A 21,230-nucleotide genomic window follows, 5' to 3' on the forward strand; every position below is an offset into this window, starting at 1 on the left:
ATTTTACTAGATTTTTATTTAAATGTCACACTATTATATTCTCCAAACACCAACTTGTACTACAGTATTCATGACATCATTGCCCATATATGGAAACATCCGAGATATATGACAAAAACTGCAGAAGTTTAGAATGTAGATCTACATTCTAAACTACATTCTACATTCTAGATGGTCACTGAATGAGGTGGATGTCTAGGAACAAAATAACTGACAGATGTTTTGTTGGTGACTTTGTTTTTATTATTTTACCCATAAAAAGTAAATTAAACCATTTTTATATATCCATATTTATACCAATAACTTTCATGACAAAAATGTAAAACAATGACCTGCATTTCAATTTAATACATGCAAAACATGCAAAAGTTTAAAAAATTTAGATTTAGATCTGTAGTTTTAAATATGAAGGTTCAAGTACTAAGCATGCACTATGGATGGAAACACTAAATATGTCCATCCATCCATTTTCTTTACACCCTTGTCCCATAGTGGGGTCGGGAGGGTTGCTGGTGCCTATCTCCAGCTAACCTTCCGGGCGAGAGGCGGGGTCACCCTGGACAGGTTGCCAGTCTGTCGCAGAGCATCACAAAGATACACAACCATGCACAACACTAAATATGTAATTTAAGATAAAAAAATGTCTATGGACCTTGCTTTGTGCATTGGTGCGCAGACATGTTGGAACAGGAAGTGGCCATTCCCAAACTGTTTACACAAAGATGGGAGTTGTACACAAAACAATGACACTTATTTCGTAGTAAAAACATTCTAAATATTTTAAGTATCTCTAAGTAGGTTAAACATTCATTGTTGTTTTTGCTATGTTTTATGGAGCAGACAATGAGTGTTTTTTGCTAACCATAATGGTCTGGTCCTAAGATGTTACAGAACCCCAAATTTCAAGACACATTCATTAAATCTACACTTACCTGTCTCTTTTTGGTAGGTAAACCAATTTAATTTCTCGTTAACACAGTTATCATATCAACCAACCACACAGCAGAAGCAACTCCATATGTTCAGGCATCTAAATGTGGTAAAGATGAGGAGTCAAAAACTGTGCATCAGACTAGGGGAACACTTGTGTGGCTAAAAATCCCTGGACAATAATGTTTGATACACCTCAAGCCACTTGGTAGCAGCTGAATACTGCTTGAATACTCAGCAGTATTCAAAAAATACTGCTGAGTATTTTTTGAATGCCTGAGTGTAGTTACTGGCTATTTTCATCCCTTAATGTGTGATCCTCTCAAATTGTTTTCAGTAACCAGTGGCCTCCACAGTCTACAGGTCTCTAGCACCAGAGCATCTTTGCAATTGGAGGAATGGAAAATGGAGAGAATTATGAATATGTAGCTGAAAGAGCTGTTATTATGGCGATAAGGACAGGAATCTGAGAAATTCTTCAGAGACCATGCGGAAACAATGCCACAAAGACATTTCTGAATGACCAATGAGTGCGATTGGTCTAAAGGTGGGCTATGGTTGCTGTTTATCAAACAGAACAACTGCTTCTCTTCTGCTGACAACAAAATTCTCTCAGGATTATATTAAAACTAGAATAGGTAAAAAAAAACTGCCAGGAAGACAGTTCAGCCAAAACACTGTCACCATGCATACACCTCTCCCGGCCGAACAGCTGGGTGCGCAGACACCTCCTTCCCCCTGCTGCTTTGACAAGGTTGTTGTGTGCTGATAGCGGGCAACTAACTTCTGCAACCTCTCAGCTTCTAAATCCAGAGTGGGTAAGGCAGACTTAGCCCTGAAACACAGAAGACGCACCACTCAGTGTTTCTTAGCCAGTAGGTAATATTGCTTTCTATAGGCTCCTATTAGCTCTAGAGTCCCCTGAACGTGTCCTTCTCTTTGCGACCCTTTAACACATTGCAAATAGCTGTAGTATACCTGACCCGAGGACCCTCTCTACAGTGGTTAAAGGATCCATGTTGAGGGGACACATTGATAATCAACTGGTTTGTTCTGTAGTACGGTACAGCAAGGCAGCAGCAATGCCCTTGTAGCTATTTGCATGTGTTCCAGAAGCTCTTAAATCGTTTGATCCCTCAGTACAAATGAGAGATTTAGGCTTTCATCCCTGGATCTGCTGTAAGCCTGAAACAAGACACATTCTGTCACTTGTTGCATTTTGCATGGCTAGCGGCAAACTTCTTGAACTCTACAGTTATTTTTTGAAATTGCCAAGCAAATCTTGCATCGCCATCCACTCCTGCCTACTACTTCTGACAAGTGACCTTCTTGGACAGGTCGAGCCCACTGCCACAGTGCTATTGTCTCCTGATGGGAAGACGTGCCACTCAGCATCGGCCTCTCTCACATGTAGTCAGGCAGCCTTGAAGAGCTTGACAAGATAAACCAAAGATAGATCAAACGTCCAAAGGAAGACTTCACTGCTTCTGTTTTCTGCAGACATGCTGATTTCTTTGGTTCTGCGCAGAAAAAGCAGGAGTAAACACATAAAACAACAGGTGGGCCTGAAAGACAGATGGACACGCACCAGAGATGCGACTGCATTGTGTGCACAGGCTCACCTACATGCATCTGCATGCAGACGTAAAGAAACCTTTCTGTTTTTGGGTAGTCAAGCATGTGGCGTAACTGTAGCACGTGTCGCCGGCGTTCTTCTATAAATGGCCCAGATTTTATTTAGATGTTCAAGAGAGGAGAGAGAGTGAATTCTCAAATAGGGTTGCGATGGCAACAAGCACGTTCAGTGGGGGCGAGGCGGGGATTATGAGGAGCGGGGGGGAGGGGGGCTAGGTTGGGGTGGAGGAATGATAATGTTGGTGTCTGCAATCGTTTTCCTTCAAAATGAGAGAAGATAAATCCAAGAGCTGCGTTTTGTGATTTCACTCCACATTGAGAAAATTGAGGAAACTAGAGAAGCCAATAAATCTGCTGATCTCCTGCTCCCACTTCTTCCCTTCCTCTTTATCACATCGACTTGCTTCCTTCACCATCCATCAACCTCATTCTCTCCCTTCCGCCTGTTTTCCTCCGCATCCCTCCATCCTTTTGTCTGCAGATTCTTCTTGCCCGTCTTGCAGCAGCTCCCTCTCCAGTGAGGGAGAGAAATCTGATTGGCTGCTGGGAATATTCCATCTTCCACAAATGGAAATCTGAACGGTTTTGAGGGATACTCATCGTAATGGCTCAAGTGTTTTCCCCTCAAGTATGTGAACAGTGAGGCCAACCATCTGCTGGCAGGTTGGTATGATGATGGAATACTATCTGTGTAGGTGAAGAGGAGGAGAGGGGCGTTCATAATGAGCATGGTAAACACAGGAGGAGATAGCCAACAGCGGGCTCACTTCATTTTCACTCAGGGGCCTCTTTGCATTCGCGGTCAAATGAGCAATCCATTACAAACACCATTGTGGCACACTGGCCCTTCAGATAATAGACACAAACAGACACACTCTCTGCCGACAGGCCATGGAGGAGAAAGATAAATGGACAAAAGAACATTTTGAACACATTTATGAAAAGAATCTGTTCCAGACTCAAATATGCAAACTTTGAAACTTTTAAATAATAAATATGGACAGATGGATAAATCAATAAACTGATGGATGGATGGAACAAAAAGACGAGTGACTTCAGAGTTTAGTTAAGGACACGTTTTATTGGAACAACAAATAAATTAAGAGACTCTTAATTTATCCATGCTTTTTCCCTTTGTGCTTGTTGGCTGTGGCGTTTCAAACAAATATGTAACATTGCAGCAAATAAATGATGAAATATGAGTTTTCTTTTTCTTCTGGCCCGACTCAGTAGTATGTCTCCAGCTCCACCCAACCTACAAATAGAGTAGACACAATTAACTAAACTTTGTTTGGCCTTCAAATTATACAAGTTTTACAGTCCCTGTTGGCCAGCCTCTGACTGTAAAACTTGTATGATCCTTGATGTGGTATGTCAGTGAGTTAAAGAATAAAAACCTTACTAGGAAGAAAAAATTATCCTAAATTAGAGGCAATGTCGTCAGACTTTTAAGATGATAATATCCTTGAGGAACAGGAGACACTTTGGCCTTTTTTTACAATACAGCAAGTAAAATATTGATCATTATTTAGAAAGGACATGACTAGATGGGTCTGACCTCATCTAAATACATAATGGAAAAGAGGAAGACATTTATAGAGATTAGAATATGCCCTAAATCCACATTTTATCTTAATTTGTTGATTCGGTTTTAATGATTTGTGCTTTTATGAGAGCAACAACTGCTCCATCATATACAAAGATGCTTCAAAATAATATAAACATTCACATCGGTATAACTTTTCCAAATTCAGTCATGCCACAACAAGAAATCTCAGGCTGATTTCTTTACAGTACCACTCATAGGCAAAATTACTGCGTTCCAATGGAGAACAAGTGACTAGTTAAAAGAACCCCAAGTCGTTAACCTAGTAACGCAAAGCTATTGGGACACAGGGCAAGAGGCGGGGCGGGGGGCGGGATCAGGGTCAAACATATTTGTATGGGTGGGGCTTGGTACCTGCTGATAACTGTTTGTATTTCTATTTTTTTTTACTTTTTGTGATAGATCCAAACAATAAATCCTATTAGATCCTCTCCATGCTTTTCCTCAGCATGGATAGGAAGCTGGTCAGAGCTTCCTATCCAGCTCAGGATAGGACTTTGTACACAGTTCAAAGTCTGTACTGTGCAATCACCCCTTCTACTCTGAAATCCTGAAATAAAATTGAGTATAGCCTTCTGAAGAAAACAATTGCAAAAGAAGACACACTGGCAGGATAAGAGGAACATGGAACTTTTTGGCAGTATGGTGGTGGCAGTGTCATGCTGTGGGGATGCGTCTCTTCAGCAAAAACAGGAAAGATTGTTAAAGCTAAAGGTCCTGCAGGAGTAAACAACCACAGCTGCAGCAGGATGCTCTGTCAGCTGGACTTATTTTGATGTGCTGATGTGAGAGGCTAGCGGTGCACAATGATCAGAGCCGTGGGGCTCAGATGTAGCGCCTCTGTCAAACAAACAAAGAAAGCAGTAAAAGAAGCAGCTGAATCAGAACCAGGCCCTGCATACAGTTCCTACTGAGCCTTGTGAATGGAAGAGGGCACTAACAATGGCCGGGTTGAGGGTTCAACTCCCACAGGGGGCTGCCGCCATCTGCTGAAGTTTACTTGTGTGTTTGCCATTATGGCTGCAATATTAGACACAACTAGAGCCAGGACTAGAAGGTAACCAGTTTCTCCTCATACTGAGGGTTTGTGTAAGTATGAAAACTAAAGGTCTTACCTCCTGGGCTGCGTCTGAGGATATATCTTCTAACTTCATCATAGAGGAAGATGAGGAAGGAGTATGGGAAGGCACAGAACCACCAAGCAGGCCTGAGGTATTACAGATGGAGAGTGAAAATTAAAACCAGAATGTGACAAAAAAACAACAAAGCACAGATCAGAGTTTGTTCCAGCAGAAAGATAAGAGGAAGGAAGAAAGATGCTAAATAATATGAAGGAGTCATGAGTTATTGAGCCTGATGTGTTCTCCCTGCTTTCTGTTTTTCCTCAAAGGATCTCATTAGAACTAAAGCTCTTCATCCTGCCTCAGAAGTGAAAATTACTGGAGCCAAGACATAATAGCCACTACTCTTAGTTAAAATCCAGCCCTGGAAAACAAGCATGGATTTTTCCATTGATTTTCCTGAAAAACAGCATTATTAGTGATCAGACTTCATAACAAATTGTAATTAAGAACAGGGAAATGGATGAAGCCATAAATGCAGAAGAATGCTTGATTGAAACAAAGTGTGTGTGTGTGTGTGTTTTACTCACTTAAGAGGGTACATTCTGAGGGCCACATCCATGCCTGGACAGTATGACAGGAAAGCAGCCAGAGCTGTCTCCTCAAAGAGTCCGAAGATCAGGATGCGGTTCCTGTTGGGAGAAAATAGCATATCCAAAGGTTTTATTCCATTTTTAAGTTTTAAAAGAATCAGTTTCTGGTCTTTGGTATGACCTGAGGATAATTATTAAATGTCTGCAATATTCCAGCTAAAGCTGTTACATAACTGATAATGAAGTCAAATATGCTACTTTTAAAATAAGAAATAAATTCAATCCAGTGGTGGGCACTGCTAACTTAGCTGCACTAACCCTGAAGCACTCTACCAGCATGGCATTTGAAGAAGCTAATGCTATATATCAACCAACACTGTATTTAGGGGAAGCTAATGCTAGAGCGCTAAATTGCACATCCACCTCAAGGAGAATGACAGGAAGCTCTCAAAACAATTTTTATCAAAAATTTTCCATGGATTTCTTTAATTAAAACATCTGGTAGTTTGTCCATGTAATTATTAATCTTTTGTATACCACAATTGTTTATTTGTTGTCTACTAGCCATTTGCAAAATACAGTAAATTAGGGCATTATAAATTAGGAAAAATTAACTTACGATAAGCTCAGTACGTTTAACATTTTTAAATTTAGTAAAAGCTTCGCTATTAGCATATTAACGCATCTGTAGAAGTGTACCCATCAAAGCTGTAATCTCTGTTTTGTCTTTTTTTTAGCTGCAAAAAAATACCAACACACTTTTATAACATCTACGCAGTAAAGCAAACACCTAACATGTCATTTGTATAGTATTGTGTTCCCTGACAATGACTGCCAGTAAGTATTTATAGAGATAAAACAACAAAGGGCCAAGAATGAGCCTTGTGGGATCCCTCGAGTAATAGAGAAACAAAGCCTAAGCATGATTTTAATAAACGTTTTTTAATAAAATCCTGCTTTTAATAATGATTTAACAGCATCATTATTCAAATGAGACTAAACACATAGACACTATGTGCTTAGAGACTACGTGTTTAGTCTCTGGATTTCAGTGGCTTTAGTCTTAAGTAGGAGCAAAATCTACGTACTTCATTCCTTGCTGCACAATAGAGTTCCTCCTGGTTTTACATATGATCAGATCGGCCCACTGGACGATCACAATACTGGTGAAGAAAGCTGTGTGGCAGGTGAACTCAACGATCTTTCTTCTCTCGTATGTCTGGAGCACAAAAAAGAAGGAGAAAATTAATATGAGCTCAAACCATGGCTGTTCAGACAAACTTGATCAAGGAGACTGACCCATTGCTGTCCATAGCTGTCTTCCAGGTCATTTACAAATTTGTCATCCCAGAGGACTCTGATTCCAATCAGGTCCATGGGGAGGAAGCCATTTTCAGCCAAGATCACAAAGTATGTAAAGAACCCAGCTGTGGCCTGCATCATACCTAATGAGAAGGAAAACAGCTATTAAAATTATGCCTTCAGTAGATAAAGATTCACAAATATGTCAAGGTGACTCAGGTTATTACCAATTTGTCCATAGGCCATGCTAATAAGCCTCTCGTTCACCAGTTTGTCTGTTTTGGGGTTTCGGGGCTGTCTCTTCATGATGTCGCTCTCAGCTGCTTCATAAGCCAGGGAGATGGCGGGAACCTGGAAGAGACAAAGAAACTTGTAGCTTCTAAAACAGGCATCTTGATCTCTTCAAACCTACAAAGTTCCTAAAGAACACACCATGTCTGTTCCCAGGTCGATACAGAGGATGGTGACAGTGCCCAGAGGCAGAGGGATGTTGGCGATGATGAAGAGGAGGAAGGGTGAGATCTCAGGGATGTTACTGGTCAGAGTGTAGGCGATGGATTTCTTCAAGTTGTCAAAGATCAGACGGCCTGACCAACCAACATCCTGGTTAATATTCTCAGGCTGGAACAAGCAAAACCTAACTTTACATGTTTTCGCTCATCTTACCCTCTTCCACTCCGGTAACGATGGAGGCAAAGTTGTCGTCCAGCAGGATCATGTCAGCTGCCTGCTTGGACACGTCGGACCCAGCAATTCCCATGGCGACGCCGATGTCGGCTTTCTTCAGAGCTGGAGAGTCGTTGACGCCATCACCTGTCACAGCCACAATGGCTCCCTGCAGAGGAGCCATTGAGAGGAGATCATGTGATGCCCAAAGATCATGTGATCTTTGGGCATGTGAAAACATGCCCATAGATCCGTGATGATATCTACGTTGCCTCAGACCCGCTGACACTCACCTGCCTCTGGCAACCCTCAACGATGATCAGCTTCTGCTGGGGCGATGTTCTGGCGAAGACAATTTCTGCGTGGTGCTTTAAGATCTCGTCGATCTGTTCTGTCGTCATGTCTTTGAGCTCACCGCCGTGAACAACGCAAGCTTTGGCATCCCTGTTGGAGAAATCACAACCAGATTTAGCTGATTTCTTAGATTTAAAACTCAAAGTTCAAAGATCTGTTGAACATTGGAAAAGTGCATTCAACTTCCACTGATGGTCTCTCAAGCTAAAGTTGCTGACAAAGTAGCAAAACAGCAAGCTCAGACTCACACTCAGATTTATTTGGCTTACAGTGAATTAATTGTAAAAGCCTTTTTGGCTAAGCGCGCTTCGTGCGGCTTTGATAGCCAGCAGTGCTAAACTTGATGATTATTATTGCTGATTTTAGAACTACAAGTGGAATATTGATTAATAAGAGGACTGACCTGGGGTTGACTTCTGAAATCGGAACGTTCAGGCGGGCGGCAATGTCCTCAACGGTCTCATTGCCTTCAGAGATGATGCCAACACCTTTAGCGATGGCCTTGGCTGTGATTGGATGGTCACCTGTCACCATGATTACCTGAAAGGAAGGAGATTGAAGGAAAAGTTGAAGCTATATCTCTTTTTCCAACCTAACTGAGTCAAAAAAGAGAACTGAAAGCACCTTGATTCCTGCACTCCTGCATTTGCCCACAGCGTCTGGCACAGCGGCACGTGGTGGGTCAATCATGGCCATGAGGCCGATGAAGCACAGGTTCTCAGTCGGGAAGTTCACTTCTTCAGTATCAAAAGCAAAGCCATCTGGGAACTGGTCGTCAGGCAGATGGAAGTGGCAGAAACCTGAAGAAAACAAAAATGTTCATATGAACGCGCAGCTCTCTCCTTGTATTGTTCAACAGAATTGATCTTTACCGAGAACTCTCTCTCCTAAACCTCCCAGCTCCACGTAGGCGTTCTGGAAAGCATCCTTCATCTCGTCATCCAGAGGTTGCTCCTTGCCCTGCAGCACAATGGTGGAGCAGCGGTCCAGAATCCTCTCTGGGGCTCCCTTCATCACCAGTAGGTGCTTGGTTTCTCCAGGAGTTGTGTTCTTGTGGACGGACAGCTGTTGGAGAAGAAAAAAGCTGAACCCAAGAGCCACCAATGTTTTATGCAAAAGCCTATAAAATAAAATGTTCAGAAACAGGATGATGATAATAAAAAGACTGAACCACTTTATCAACTTAAATTTTTACACATTCTGTTATGCAGTACTAAGAAGCAGTATATTTTATTTGGCTCATAGACCAACCCAAAATAAGGAATGGTGGATAGGAAGAAGGAAGGAAGAAACCAGAGCTACAGTGAAGCAGGTAGATAATTTACACCTGAGGGATGGTTTACCTGGTATTTGTTGGTTGAGTTGAATGGAATCTCAGCGACCTTGGGGTACTTCTCTCTCATGTCCTTAACAGAACCGCAGCACAGCTCAATACACTTGAGCAAGGCAGCTTCTGAGGCGTCACCAGCCACATTTCTCTGTGAGTTGAAGTACAAGAACAAGACAAGAATGCTAAATTTGAAATAGAGGGTGGGTCATAAGTGGGTCACATAGGAGAATGTAAAATGTACATTTCTTTTATATTTCAAATACCCAAGAAGATGCGTTGACAAAAGAGCAAAGAATTGAAATTATACTGATGGCTGGCTCGGGAAGCAGTCGCATGGTTGCATGAAACATTAACAGAAAACATGGAACGAGCATCACACACAACACTGTGGCAAAACTTATTTGCAAGTTTCAAAAAACTAGAAATGTTGCAGATCAACCACGAAGTGGTCCAAGGCGTGCAGCGATTGCACAGAGTCCCACAAAAATAAAAATGGTTGTCCAATATAAAATGTTTATTTTTTCTATGTATGGAAACTTTGGCCCACCCTATATATCACTGATAAAAGTAGAATATCCTCAGGCACACTGGTATTCCTGGACTTTAATAACACTAAGCGCTTCCAATGACACTCTCTTGTTAAGTGTGGCTGCTCTACCAGTTTGTTGGATCCTAAAAGCCCCTTGCCAAGTCATAACTCTGCCATGCTTTACACATTGTCATATTATTTCTGATAATGCTGAAAATGATAATTCAACAAAAGCCACTCAGGTTAACAACGAGACTCAGAGATGTCTATATGCTACACCAGCTCTTCACCTTGAGGATGGGAATGTTGTTCTGCTCGGCCAGGAAGACGGCTCGGTTGCAGAGTCCGGCGATCCTGGCCAGAGACGCCCAGGTGGCCGAGCTCCGGTCAAACGAGGTGCCACTCTGGTTCTCAGTGGTGTCAGCTTCGTGGATCTGGTTGTCAAACCACATGTGAGCCACGGTCATCCTGTTCTGGGTCAGGGTGCCGGTCTTGTCGGAGCAGATGGTGGAGGTGGAGCCCAGAGTCTCCACAGCTTCCAAGTTCTTTACCAGGCAGTTCTTCTTGGCCATACGCTTGGCAGTCAGAGTCAGACACACCTGGAAACAAACCAGATCGATCAAAACTGATGGAATATTCTTGAAGATTATTGGATAAGAGGACGAAAAGACTTGTAGACTCACAGTGACGGTAGCCAGGAGACCTTCTGGAACGTTGGCCACAATGATACCAATGAGGAAAATGACGGCCTCCAGCCATCCATAGCCAAGGATGAGGGAGAGGATGAAGAAAGACACACCCAGGAAGACGGCCACGCCGGTGATGATGTGGATAAAGTGCTCAATCTCAATGGCAATCGGAGTTTTTCCTCCCTCCAGACTGGAAGCCAAGGTGGCAATGCGACCCATAACGGTTCGGTCTCCGGTGTTGATGACAATTCCTCTGGCAGTTCCTGAACATCAAGAAGGAACATTACAGTTTCAGGATATTGTCCAGCTATTTTTTTTAATGTCTCCAAACTGCACATCCCCCAAAATATCCCACCTACATTTATCACTTTACATTTCTAAGGGCATGAGTACCTTCAACACAGTTGGTGGAGAAAAAAGCAATGTTTCTGGTCTCCAGCGGATTGTCGTTGGTGAATTCTGGGGATCGGGTCTGGGGTTCTGATTCACCAGTAAGGGAGGAGTTGTCCACCTGAAAAATAAAGCAAAAAATAAAGTTGTTTTTGTTATGCCATGTTATTGGGACAATTGAAAATTTCTGTGTTATAAAAGCAGCTCAGGTATTTCTGTATATATAGAGAGTTTATGAGCTTTTAATTGAAAATATAAGTCTCCTCACCTCCTTGGAGAATAGATACTTGCTCAAACTTGTCCATATTTACACTCCATGGAATTTTGAAATAGCTTTTTAGACTACTTTAAATAAAATATGGTTGGCCCTACAACAAAACTGTAAAACTTTAGTAGGACTGAAACCAAACAGAAAACCTGAGTTGAAACACTAGAGAGAACCTGGTACTGTGGGAGCCAGAGGTCTGGTCAACGATCCCTCTCTGTATGTCTGAACCTTTTAATTAGTTCTAGAACCAGTTGAAGTGGTGTACATACACCAAGGTTGCCTATAATTGTTCCACCAGTAATCTATACGTAGACTGATGATACCAACCTTGCAGCCATGAGCAGAGATGATCCTGAGATCAGCAGGAATCCTGTCTCCACCCTTCACTTCCACCAAATCTCCGGCCACCACATCCTCAGCGTTGATGCTCTTCTTCTCCCCATCACGGACAACCAGGGCTTGCTATGATACAAAAGAAAGGTTTGAAGTAAGACCTAGTGTAACGACAAGCTGCCACAGGCCTGTGGAAGCAGGAAGTCTCACCTGTGGGACAAGGTTCTTAAAGGACTCCATGATCTTGGAGCTCTTGGCTTCTTGGTAATAGGAGAAGCAACCAGTAATGATGACGACAGCAGACAGCACAATACCCAAATACAACTGTAGGAGGACAGATAGGACGCGTCATTTAGTTTCTGGAGGACCAGGAAATGACTGTCGAGGACAGTAAGAGAAATCTTCTTACATTATCGTTTGCTGGTTCATCTTCTGCAGCAGCCTGAATACCATAAGCGAGGAAGCAGAGGATCGCCCCAATCCACAGCAGCATAGAGAAACCACCAAACAGCTGGACGAGAGACCAAGACAACATTCAAACAACCATCTCTACCGCATGCAAACGCTAATCTAAAAATATATTAGCATCCATTTAAATTGTGCCAAGTCTGTTGTTAGCTCTCACCTGCTTGCAGAACTTCACCCATTCGGGTGTGGTTGGGGGAGGTGTCAGGGCATTTGGACCATCTCGGGCTAGAATCTCTTTTGCTCTGGAGGCAGAAAGACCCTAAACAGACATAGTGTGAAATTAGCATTTAAAGTCTCTATGGCAGATTGATATAAAGTATTCTATTAACCAGATGGTGGATTTAGATTCAGGTTTGACAAAAGTCACATTTAGCCTTGTGAGGTTAAGACATCTAACCAGACATTTCTCTAAGCAGATATAGTCAACTCAGTCAATAAGGATGGTGTTCCTGATGGATTGAGTCTTTGCTTTGAGGAAAACTCACACAGACCAAGTTTTAACAGATGATCAGGCATTTAGCCTCTGTGGAGTTGTATATTGCACAACGAAGACCATAAAAAGTCTCCTGAAATCAAAAAGGAGCTGCAAAGCTTACCTTTTTTGTGCAATGCCACAATCCCATTGCAAAATAGGTTTTATCATTTGGGTTAATAGACACTTTGGTAAATCTTCTGCCCATTCACCACATTGCTACTCTGCAGGATAATTATATGAAAGTCTGCTCCGGCACGGCTGTGTTTGTCTGCCTGAAGCTTGTACTCTGGCCTTATCTACCACTGTGAATCCTGATAAATCCTGTGTGTAGAGAGCTCACCCTTGATAGGTCTGTGCCATATTTTCTGTGAAGTTCATCCAATGTCAGTTTGTGATCATCCTATGGAGGGAGAGGAAGAAATAAAAAAACACAAAGAAGAGAGAATGAGATTGACAGACATTGCGTCAAACAGGCTGAAATCCCTGTCATTTTAAAACCGCAGATATTATCTCCTCTGAGGATTAAAGAATGTGTTGACGTGGCCTCCAGGGAACATAAAGATGACAAAACAGAATTGCCCATCTGATCCAGATTATGGATGCATGAGGGAACGTACAGTGATTTTTAAGATTAGTCAAACATTTGAGTAAAACTAGTGTGCAGAGGATTGTGAAACATGAACTGCAAACAACACAACAGAACATTCAAATCATTTTGGCTTATATAGCAACTCATCCTCCATTTTAAACCAACATGTGGAAAAAAGTTTCATGTTGCTGTGGTTTCTCTAATTGAAAAAGCAAAGTGTTTCTGCAAATGAACAGTCAGAGAGGCTGACACATTCATGTGCCCACACTGAGGTTTTTTTTTGTTTAATAACGCCCACAGCGGGTGAATGAAAAAAAATTCTTCCGATGTAACTTGGATGAACTGCAATCTGATTGACTCAATCACTAAAGTTTTAAACTGTTTGTCGACTACTGGATGACTCAAGTCCTCTCACATTCCCTAAAGAAGAAGAACATGAGCACATTTGCACAGTTATTCCCATCCCCATCAACATTTGGCATTATACTAAGCAAGCATGTCAAATGTGCCATGGACAATATATTATCACATGCTCCAAAAGTAGCGCTGCGTTTTTTCCCCCTTCTCAACGAGGACATCTCTCGCCTCGTCTTCTTTCATGTTTCGGCCTCGTTTTGATGTTATTTGGATGGCTGACCACAAGCTCTCAGATAAATCCTGGGTTGGAAATTCCTGCTGCTGTTTAAATAAATGAAGCCACTCTATTTTTAGCAATCAATCATTTCTGCTCAGACTTTGCCACATGTAGTCAAATCAAAGGCTGCATAATGTTGCTATGGAAATAGCCTCCATTGTCTTTACTGGACTTTGATACCTCTAGTTAATTGTATGACTGGGCAATAATCATTAACATGTCAGCTGGATGTGCTTCTCCAGAGACCCGTCTGTGCTTTTACTGCTGCTCTGTAAGCCGCCATTATTTAACCACGGATCAGACCTGAAGCATTGGAATTACTAATACATGACGGTAAATCATTTAAAGCGTTTATTTGGACTGAAAGAATTTCTGCATCTCCAAGGGAACATTAAAGCTGGGGCATGGCGTTAATTGCAGTGAATGATATGCTAGATTGGAAAGATCAGAGGAGATTGGCGATAGCGTTGCCATGACATTAAGATGTCCTTCAGCTTGAGGCAGGACTTTGAGATCTAGTTAAGATGTTCAAAGGACGATAACCATTAATATGTCACCAAGATGAGAGTTTTATTACCTTATAATTCAGAATAATGCCTGCAGAAAGACACTGGGCAAGTATTAGTCTTGGACACTTTGTAAAATAAACAGAAATGACTGCACCTTCCATTTAGATATGTCTAATGTTCAAACATAGTTGGGGTTAATCAAATGATCTAACCCAAAATGGCTTTTAAAAACTGTACACATTGAATACATTAAGAGTCAAATATCAACTTATTTTTGTTTACAACCTTTGGTGTTTGAGTACATTTAGAAATGACTAAAAATCTACTTTAATTAGTTGACTATTGATATCTAAAACGTTTTGGTTTTATTAGTTGATTGAGAACAAATTCTCATTCTCAACAATCTGTTTAGATCACATGTTCCAAGCATTGTAATGCTGTGCAAGTATAAACCAGAATATCATCCAGTAGGAAACAGAAAAATATAATGGAACAGAAAAAAAATCACAATCATATTCATACTAACTAAACATACTATGAGACACGTAATATATCAAGGTATATTGATCATGAACTATGGTTTTCATTGAGATGGTATTGATTTAAGTGTACTGACCTTCAGTTTTTTTGGGGTTTTTTTTTTGCAAATTGTTCCAATCACTGGGTGAAGCTAAATGAGACAAATTTGCCTGATGATGTACAAACTCTTGATCACTGTGGTGATGAATTTATTAAATTGTGAGTATTGTTGGAAATCTTGAAGGTATGTTCATAATTAAGCAAAAGAAGTGAGACATCTTGAGACAGAGTGAGGCGTCAGGTGGTCTGACTGTGACCGTTTCTCCTTGTGGTCTGACCTTGTGAAGGACACGACAGTCGGGTCTTTTTGGGCGAAATGCCTCTATTTTGCAAAACAATTTCCCTCTGCTCTTTAAAACGCCATCACTACACTTTCAAAATGTATCATGATTTTGTGAAATGAATTACTCTCTCCTAAAATTTGACTTCCTCTTTGACCTTGGTGAAAGGACTTGAGGGAAAAAAGCTGACACCAGTAGAAACTGGCCAACCGTCCTCTGACCTATACGCCTTTCTTAACCTTACTTTGTCCACGACTGGAAAGTAAGATTTTAAGCATGTGTTAGAGGCTGATTATAGCTGGAAACTCTTTAATAACATGTGACTGCATGTGTAGAAGTGTAAACAGTAATCTTTATGAAGCAAACAGACATCTCATGTGACTCTGTGAGGTTTGTGTCAGCCGTAACGGTTCATCCCTGCGACTGCTCGCTCTGACAGGCTCCACCAGCAGAAAAGTTGGCGTACTCACCAGATCCACTTCTTTCTTCAGTTCGTCCATATCCTTCTTCTGTTTCCCCTTCTTGCTCTTCTTTTCATTGTGTTCCGACGTTGCGGCCGGCTTGTAATCATCCTTCCCTTTCTGGATTGGAGAAAGTGAGACAAAAACAAGTCCCAGAATAAGACCGAGCATATGTGGGAAGACAACTCTGAGGCTCCGTCTTGGTTTTCCATGAGGAAGCGCAGAAAGTATTCCTCTTTGCTGTGCAAACAAGCTTGTGTGTTAATCATTGACTTGCCACAAAAAAAGAAGCAGATTACAAAATGACCTCACAATCCAAAAGTTTTCTAACACACGCACATGAGAAGAGGAGGAAAAGTTGGAATACTCACTCCAAGCCCCATGATTGCAGAGTAGCTCTGAGAGCAGTCAATCCAATTCTCGTTTTCAAAACTTCCCCACTCCGCCTCTTTCCGTTTCCCACACCGCTACTCTCGGCCCTGCTGTCTTCTTCACTCCCAGAGCAGAGAAGATGGTCTGCTTGGCGTTAGCATACCTTTATATCTGCAGCTGGAGTCCTACCTGCCCTGTAGGGGGAGGAGCTTTGGGGGGATGGGAGGCAAAACTCGACAGGTGAGTTGCAGAGAGAAACAGGGGGATAGGGGGTGGGGGAGTGGATCCAACTCAAACGTATGTTAGCAAAGAGGACGGGTGAATATTTCTCAACTTCCCTGTTCTGTTCTCATGGCTTCCTTATTTTTTCCATGCTATAATTACTCTCTGCTCTTTCTCTAATTAAATTACACTTTTCATAAAGTTGCTTCACAGTTTTCCCCCCACAGTCGCAGAAAAACCGGCACAGCCGTCTGTGCGAGTCCGTTTACTCTGCAGACAGGAACAATCAGAGGAGAGAAACACACACAAAAAAATGGGAGTCAAGAAGATAAAACAGCAGCAAGAGATGTGAAAGTCCACCTCGGGAGGTGACTGACTGGTGCATTTTATAGACTAAAAGGCTTTCTCCCAAAACACTGAAGATAGAAAAGAAACATAGGTTAAGATAAACTGTTGCACACAGCAGAGATAACATGAGGAATGCAGAGGGAGTAATCCACAGAACGGTTAGCTCTTCCTCTCTAAGGTCAGTGTGTCCTGTTGGGGAGAGGACACACACAGACACACACAGCTAGGAAAATCTCTATTTGTTTGAGGATTTCTTTATTTTAATCATAAATTAAAGCATAAAAAGTGAATCATTTCAGCTGTCAGAGGCCTCGCCTTTTCGCTCCAAGCAATAAACCTTAAAGTTTAACAGAGCAGGTTTCAGTGCCCTTGAACAGGTCGAAGGGTCAATCAGCTGCCAATCAGATTGGAGACATTTCATGATTTGTGAATGCAACGAGGAAAACGCTTCAAATTTGTTTCCGATGAAGCTCAAAGTGAAGGCAGGATGTCATCGCACATGTCCCAGCTGACACCGGTGACCTTGAAGGTACGCTCTCTTCCTGTTCGCTGAAACTGGCAAGGAAGGAGAGTTACCCTTGGTGGCAGCGCAGCAGAGAACGCTGGAGTGTTTTGGAGTAAACTTTCGAACTGTTTGTACTCATTCAGCTATGCAGGGGGGTAGGAGAGTAAGGAGGAGTCGGGGGAGGGTGAAAAAATGCTGAGGGAGATGGAGCGAATAAAGGAAATGTAGTGAAATGGTCAGATGATGGGGAGGAACAACTGCAACAGAAGTATGAAGGTAAAGACTGGGGCTTGATGTGCTTTTTATCCCTCTGACCAAAAGAATATTTCATATTTGGTTACAAATATGTAAAATATTAAGTCTCACAATAGATTCTGAATTGGACGTAGATATGGACACTTACTGGTTCATTATAATCCATGTACCCATGTTGATTGCAACTTTTTTAATGGAATGTAACTCCAAATTATATACAAAAAATATTCCAAAGAAATGCAGCGTGGGAATCTCAAATACTGAGGCACAATGCTACTTGACATGCTATTGGCTACCATTGACAAAGCAGCCGATCTAGGAGTGTCATTCATTTCATAAGTACTGATTGGCTGAAATCCTATAGACTGTAAATGTTAGCTTTTGTGGTAGAGATGAGATGGTTTCTAAGGTGTGTATTAATGCATATTGATGTGCTCAGGGCATGTGTGATGTTAGGTTTTTAACCTCCTACATTGTTTATAACCAAATTTAAATGCTTTCTTTCCACAAAGGTTTTGGTTTCGACAATCTTCCACAAAGTATGTGGCTGTAACTTGGCAAAATATGAAACATTTCCCTGGGGCAAACACTATTGCTGGCACCCTATGCTTTGCAGCATAATGCTCAGAGTCTGAAAACTTCAGACTCTGAGCATTATGACCTCCAGAACACCTCAACTAGCAGTTGTATAATTGTTAAAGAATTTCTGTTTACACTTTCGTTTGTTGTATTCATTCCAGAGAACAGTTGAAGTCTTTGGGAATTTGGTCTCCCACGCAGAGTCGGAGCATTTTACGCTATCAATCAAGCCAAAAGAGCAAATTATGATTGAGCCTAAGTGGCTCCCTTGGAGCTTTTATGCAGCTTACAAGGGTTTAAGTTCTATAATGAAGGTGGTATAGGTGCTTGTTTGACCCAAAATAGAGTTCTGCTGTATATAAACAACGTGGGAGCAATGTGGCCTTTGCAATGTCACAGTAGAAGCCGGAACAAGGAGTCATAGTAGTGTTGTAAGGGGAAACATTACGAGCTAGCGACATGGCGCTGATGTCACTTCACTGGCATGAGCGTGAAAGATTGACCACCAGAACAGCAGCTACAACAGAAATCTGTTAATCTCCAATGGACATTTGTCATATTTCACTGAAATATTCCATGCAAAACTGCCATGCCATTGTCTCTGAATGAGTCAATACGTCCTTTCAAACAGTAACATCTGAAGTTTCCATCACCTTTTAAACAAGTCCATAAAAAGGGTACATTGTAAATGTTTCACCACCTGGTAGGCTGGACTTGTAGTCCTCTAACTGTCATGAACTTTGGACCCAGAGTGACGCCTGAGGCATTTAAAATGTTTCATAATCAAACCGAAGGCTTCTGGAGAAGAGTCACAAAAGTCATCTTCTTTAAAGCCAATCATTCTCTCAAAAGTCATAGTATAATTCCATGAGTGGCCTGATTCTGATAAGCTGTGTGGTAGACAAGTGATAATACAGAAGTTATCTGTTTGAAGATACAAATATTACTAGCAGTTTGACAAATTATTAATTTAATGCTCAGCCATAACAACATGCACCTAATCATTATGCTGGTCAACTGCTTGGTCACACACTGCTGTGGGAAGACATCTCATTCCTCAACCAGCATGCGCCAAAAATTTAATGATGACCAGCCTTTTTTCACCAGAAAGCTTTTTTCTCCCACAAAATAATACTGCCACCACCAAAAGCTATCTGGCAGAGGTAGAAAGAATATCATTAGCTTTTAATTAGCATGACCAGATAGGGATTCACCTCACGCATGTAGCACCATTTATAAGAGAATAAACTTTATATCAGCATATTACATCATCCTGAGCAACTGAATCACTTTGCCATATGGGCAGATGCCCAGGGTAGCATTAGAAAGGGGGTGTATAGCAACAAAATAAAAAGTTCTCTGTTGGTTTCCTGCTTATATAGAGTCAATACAGAGTTGGTGCCCACTACTTACCATTCAGAATAGGGAGACTATTTGTCATGTTTTGTGCCTGACTTTAAATTGGTGATTTTCTGCTCTGTGATTGGTTGTGTAGGTGACAGAAGAAAAGTCCTACCACTACCAGAACCATCTCTGGTTTATGTTACTGGAAAACGGGTAGCAGTCATATCATGAAATGAAATGCAGCTCAAATAAAATAGAAAGAAGATAAACAAAAAAATCTAACAAAAAACAGAGATGCAGAAGAAGATTATCCAAAGACAAAGATTATCCAAAGACAGGGTGGATAAATTATGGAAAAAGTCATAATCATTATTTTTTCTCTGTATTGAATATTTTATGTAGAAGACATTGAACTCATTAGAACTTCATACATTTCCACTGACATCCATAAAGCAAATAAGTAACTATATATGAAAAATAGAGACAATGTGTCCTACGATAGACTGGCAACCTGTCCAGGGTGTACCCCGCCTCTCGTCTGAAATGTCCCACTGGAGATAGGCACCAGCACTCCTCCTGACCCCACTAGGGACAAGGGTGTACAGAAAATGTATGGATGGATGTAACAAAGTGACAAAGAATCATCGATGTAATGTAGGCGATCATTTAAATGACATTTATAAATGATCTGACCTCTTTTACTGGATGTAAGGGAGATATTCCAATAATAACTTCATAGAGCTTCACCTTACAAAAATCTACACCAACCCTTTAAATCTACAATCATTACTTAACACCAAAAAAATATATAGTGAAGCAGCCATAATCACAATAAAAACATTGTGTATGTTTTACTCTCCTAAAAGTCACAAAGTGATTAATAAACAATGCATGTTAGCTTGAAAATAGCATATCTTGCAACTAGATTAATCAAAAATGCCTGGTCTGTCACCTAATCTTTAATACAAACAAACAAAAGTCCATGTACATACTAGTGATTGTGAAGATTCAGGTGGTTCAGGTGGAACCTGATAGTGAAACTTGAGTTCACACTGTGACAATTTGCCTTGTAAAATCCTCCCTCCCCCTCTGGCTTGGGACGAGTCTGAAAAAACAAAGAGCAACTGTTTGCCTGATCAGCCATCATGAGGTTTCAACTAAAGCTGTGACATGTTCACTATGAACAATTCTGAACAAAAATCCAGTCAGAGTATTTTTGTTTTGTAGATCTGGCCTTCGGATTCTGGAGGACACTGTTCACACCAACTGGACTGCAGCTGAGAAGCTTCAGGGGTTAAGAGATGCTTAATTAACATCCACTGCATCAACTTCCTACCATTTATTTAGATTTTTATGCCAGAATAAAATTTGAACCATTGCATTTCTCATCATTCTCCACTTTTCACTTAACTGGAACATTCTGTACATTCTGTACCCAGGTGAACTCCCCAAAGCAGAGCACAGTTAGAGCAGGTTTTGTTGCATTTTGGGTTTTTCTGGTTTCAAATCCCTGTCAATGTGACGTATCCTGTCTGTTCGCGCTGCCAGAAGTGAAGACAGCAGCCAAAAAAGAAGGGGAAAATGCAAAACCTGTCCCAACTGAACTGATGTGGGAGGTTTGGATTAGGCATATTTGTGGCGTTTGTGCGGTGAGAGAAAAATGTCTTACACATCACAATTTCCCTGACAACAAACGGTGAGTATCGCTGTCTGTTTGTGCTACTTGTGTCTTGGTAACACCTCTAGTTCTCACAGGCTGATCACACTAACTCTTCCTAATTACATTCTTCAACACATGCTGCTAAACGGGGGATCCAGAAATGTCCTACAGCAAACTTCACAAGCCTGGCTGAAAAGTCAAACGTGGGTGTTTGTTGAATTCTTCAAAAAAAGGAGGGAAATATTTCAGTGTTATTTAGCTCA

At 41.4% G+C, this 21,230-nt stretch overlaps 1 protein-coding gene and 1 long non-coding RNA gene across 2 annotated transcripts in view; one reads left to right on the forward strand and one right to left on the reverse strand.

Annotated features, from left to right (window-relative positions):
• The window catches only part of LOC103473260 (uncharacterized), a 139,215-nt gene that overhangs the window by 43,965 nt on the left and 74,020 nt on the right, over positions 1–21,230 (forward strand). The gene's annotated exons all lie outside the window — the stretch shown is intronic.
• The window catches only part of LOC103473276 (sodium/potassium-transporting ATPase subunit alpha-1), a 22,346-nt gene continuing 4,742 nt past the window's right edge, over positions 3,627–21,230 (reverse strand). The window contains exons 2-25 of the mRNA XM_008423384.3: positions 20,300–20,412; positions 16,054–19,892; positions 15,692–15,802; positions 12,970–13,029; positions 12,312–12,413; positions 12,096–12,197; positions 11,897–12,010; positions 11,681–11,815; positions 11,089–11,206; positions 10,690–10,958; positions 10,297–10,605; positions 9,491–9,625; positions 9,020–9,212; positions 8,772–8,947; positions 8,551–8,687; positions 8,087–8,237; positions 7,794–7,962; positions 7,560–7,714; positions 7,355–7,478; positions 7,125–7,270; positions 6,914–7,044; positions 5,823–5,924; positions 5,287–5,378; positions 3,627–3,820 (exon numbers count right to left, since the gene is read on the reverse strand). Coding sequence (XP_008421606.1) covers positions 3,792–3,820; positions 5,287–5,378; positions 5,823–5,924; positions 6,914–7,044; positions 7,125–7,270; positions 7,355–7,478; positions 7,560–7,714; positions 7,794–7,962; positions 8,087–8,237; positions 8,551–8,687; positions 8,772–8,947; positions 9,020–9,212; positions 9,491–9,625; positions 10,297–10,605; positions 10,690–10,958; positions 11,089–11,206; positions 11,681–11,815; positions 11,897–12,010; positions 12,096–12,197; positions 12,312–12,413; positions 12,970–13,029; positions 15,692–15,802; positions 16,054–16,065 — 3,072 coding nt within the window. The 5' untranslated portion in view covers positions 16,066–19,892; positions 20,300–20,412 and the 3' untranslated portion in view covers positions 3,627–3,791. The remainder of the gene's footprint in view (positions 3,821–5,286; positions 5,379–5,822; positions 5,925–6,913; positions 7,045–7,124; positions 7,271–7,354; positions 7,479–7,559; positions 7,715–7,793; positions 7,963–8,086; positions 8,238–8,550; positions 8,688–8,771; positions 8,948–9,019; positions 9,213–9,490; positions 9,626–10,296; positions 10,606–10,689; positions 10,959–11,088; positions 11,207–11,680; positions 11,816–11,896; positions 12,011–12,095; positions 12,198–12,311; positions 12,414–12,969; positions 13,030–15,691; positions 15,803–16,053; positions 19,893–20,299; positions 20,413–21,230) is intronic.

The sequence above is a fragment of the Poecilia reticulata genome, chromosome 2, assembly GCF_904066995.2.
Source record: "Poecilia reticulata chromosome 2, P_reticulata-male-v2, whole genome shotgun sequence".
Taxonomy (NCBI): Eukaryota; Metazoa; Chordata; class Actinopteri; order Cyprinodontiformes; family Poeciliidae; genus Poecilia; species Poecilia reticulata.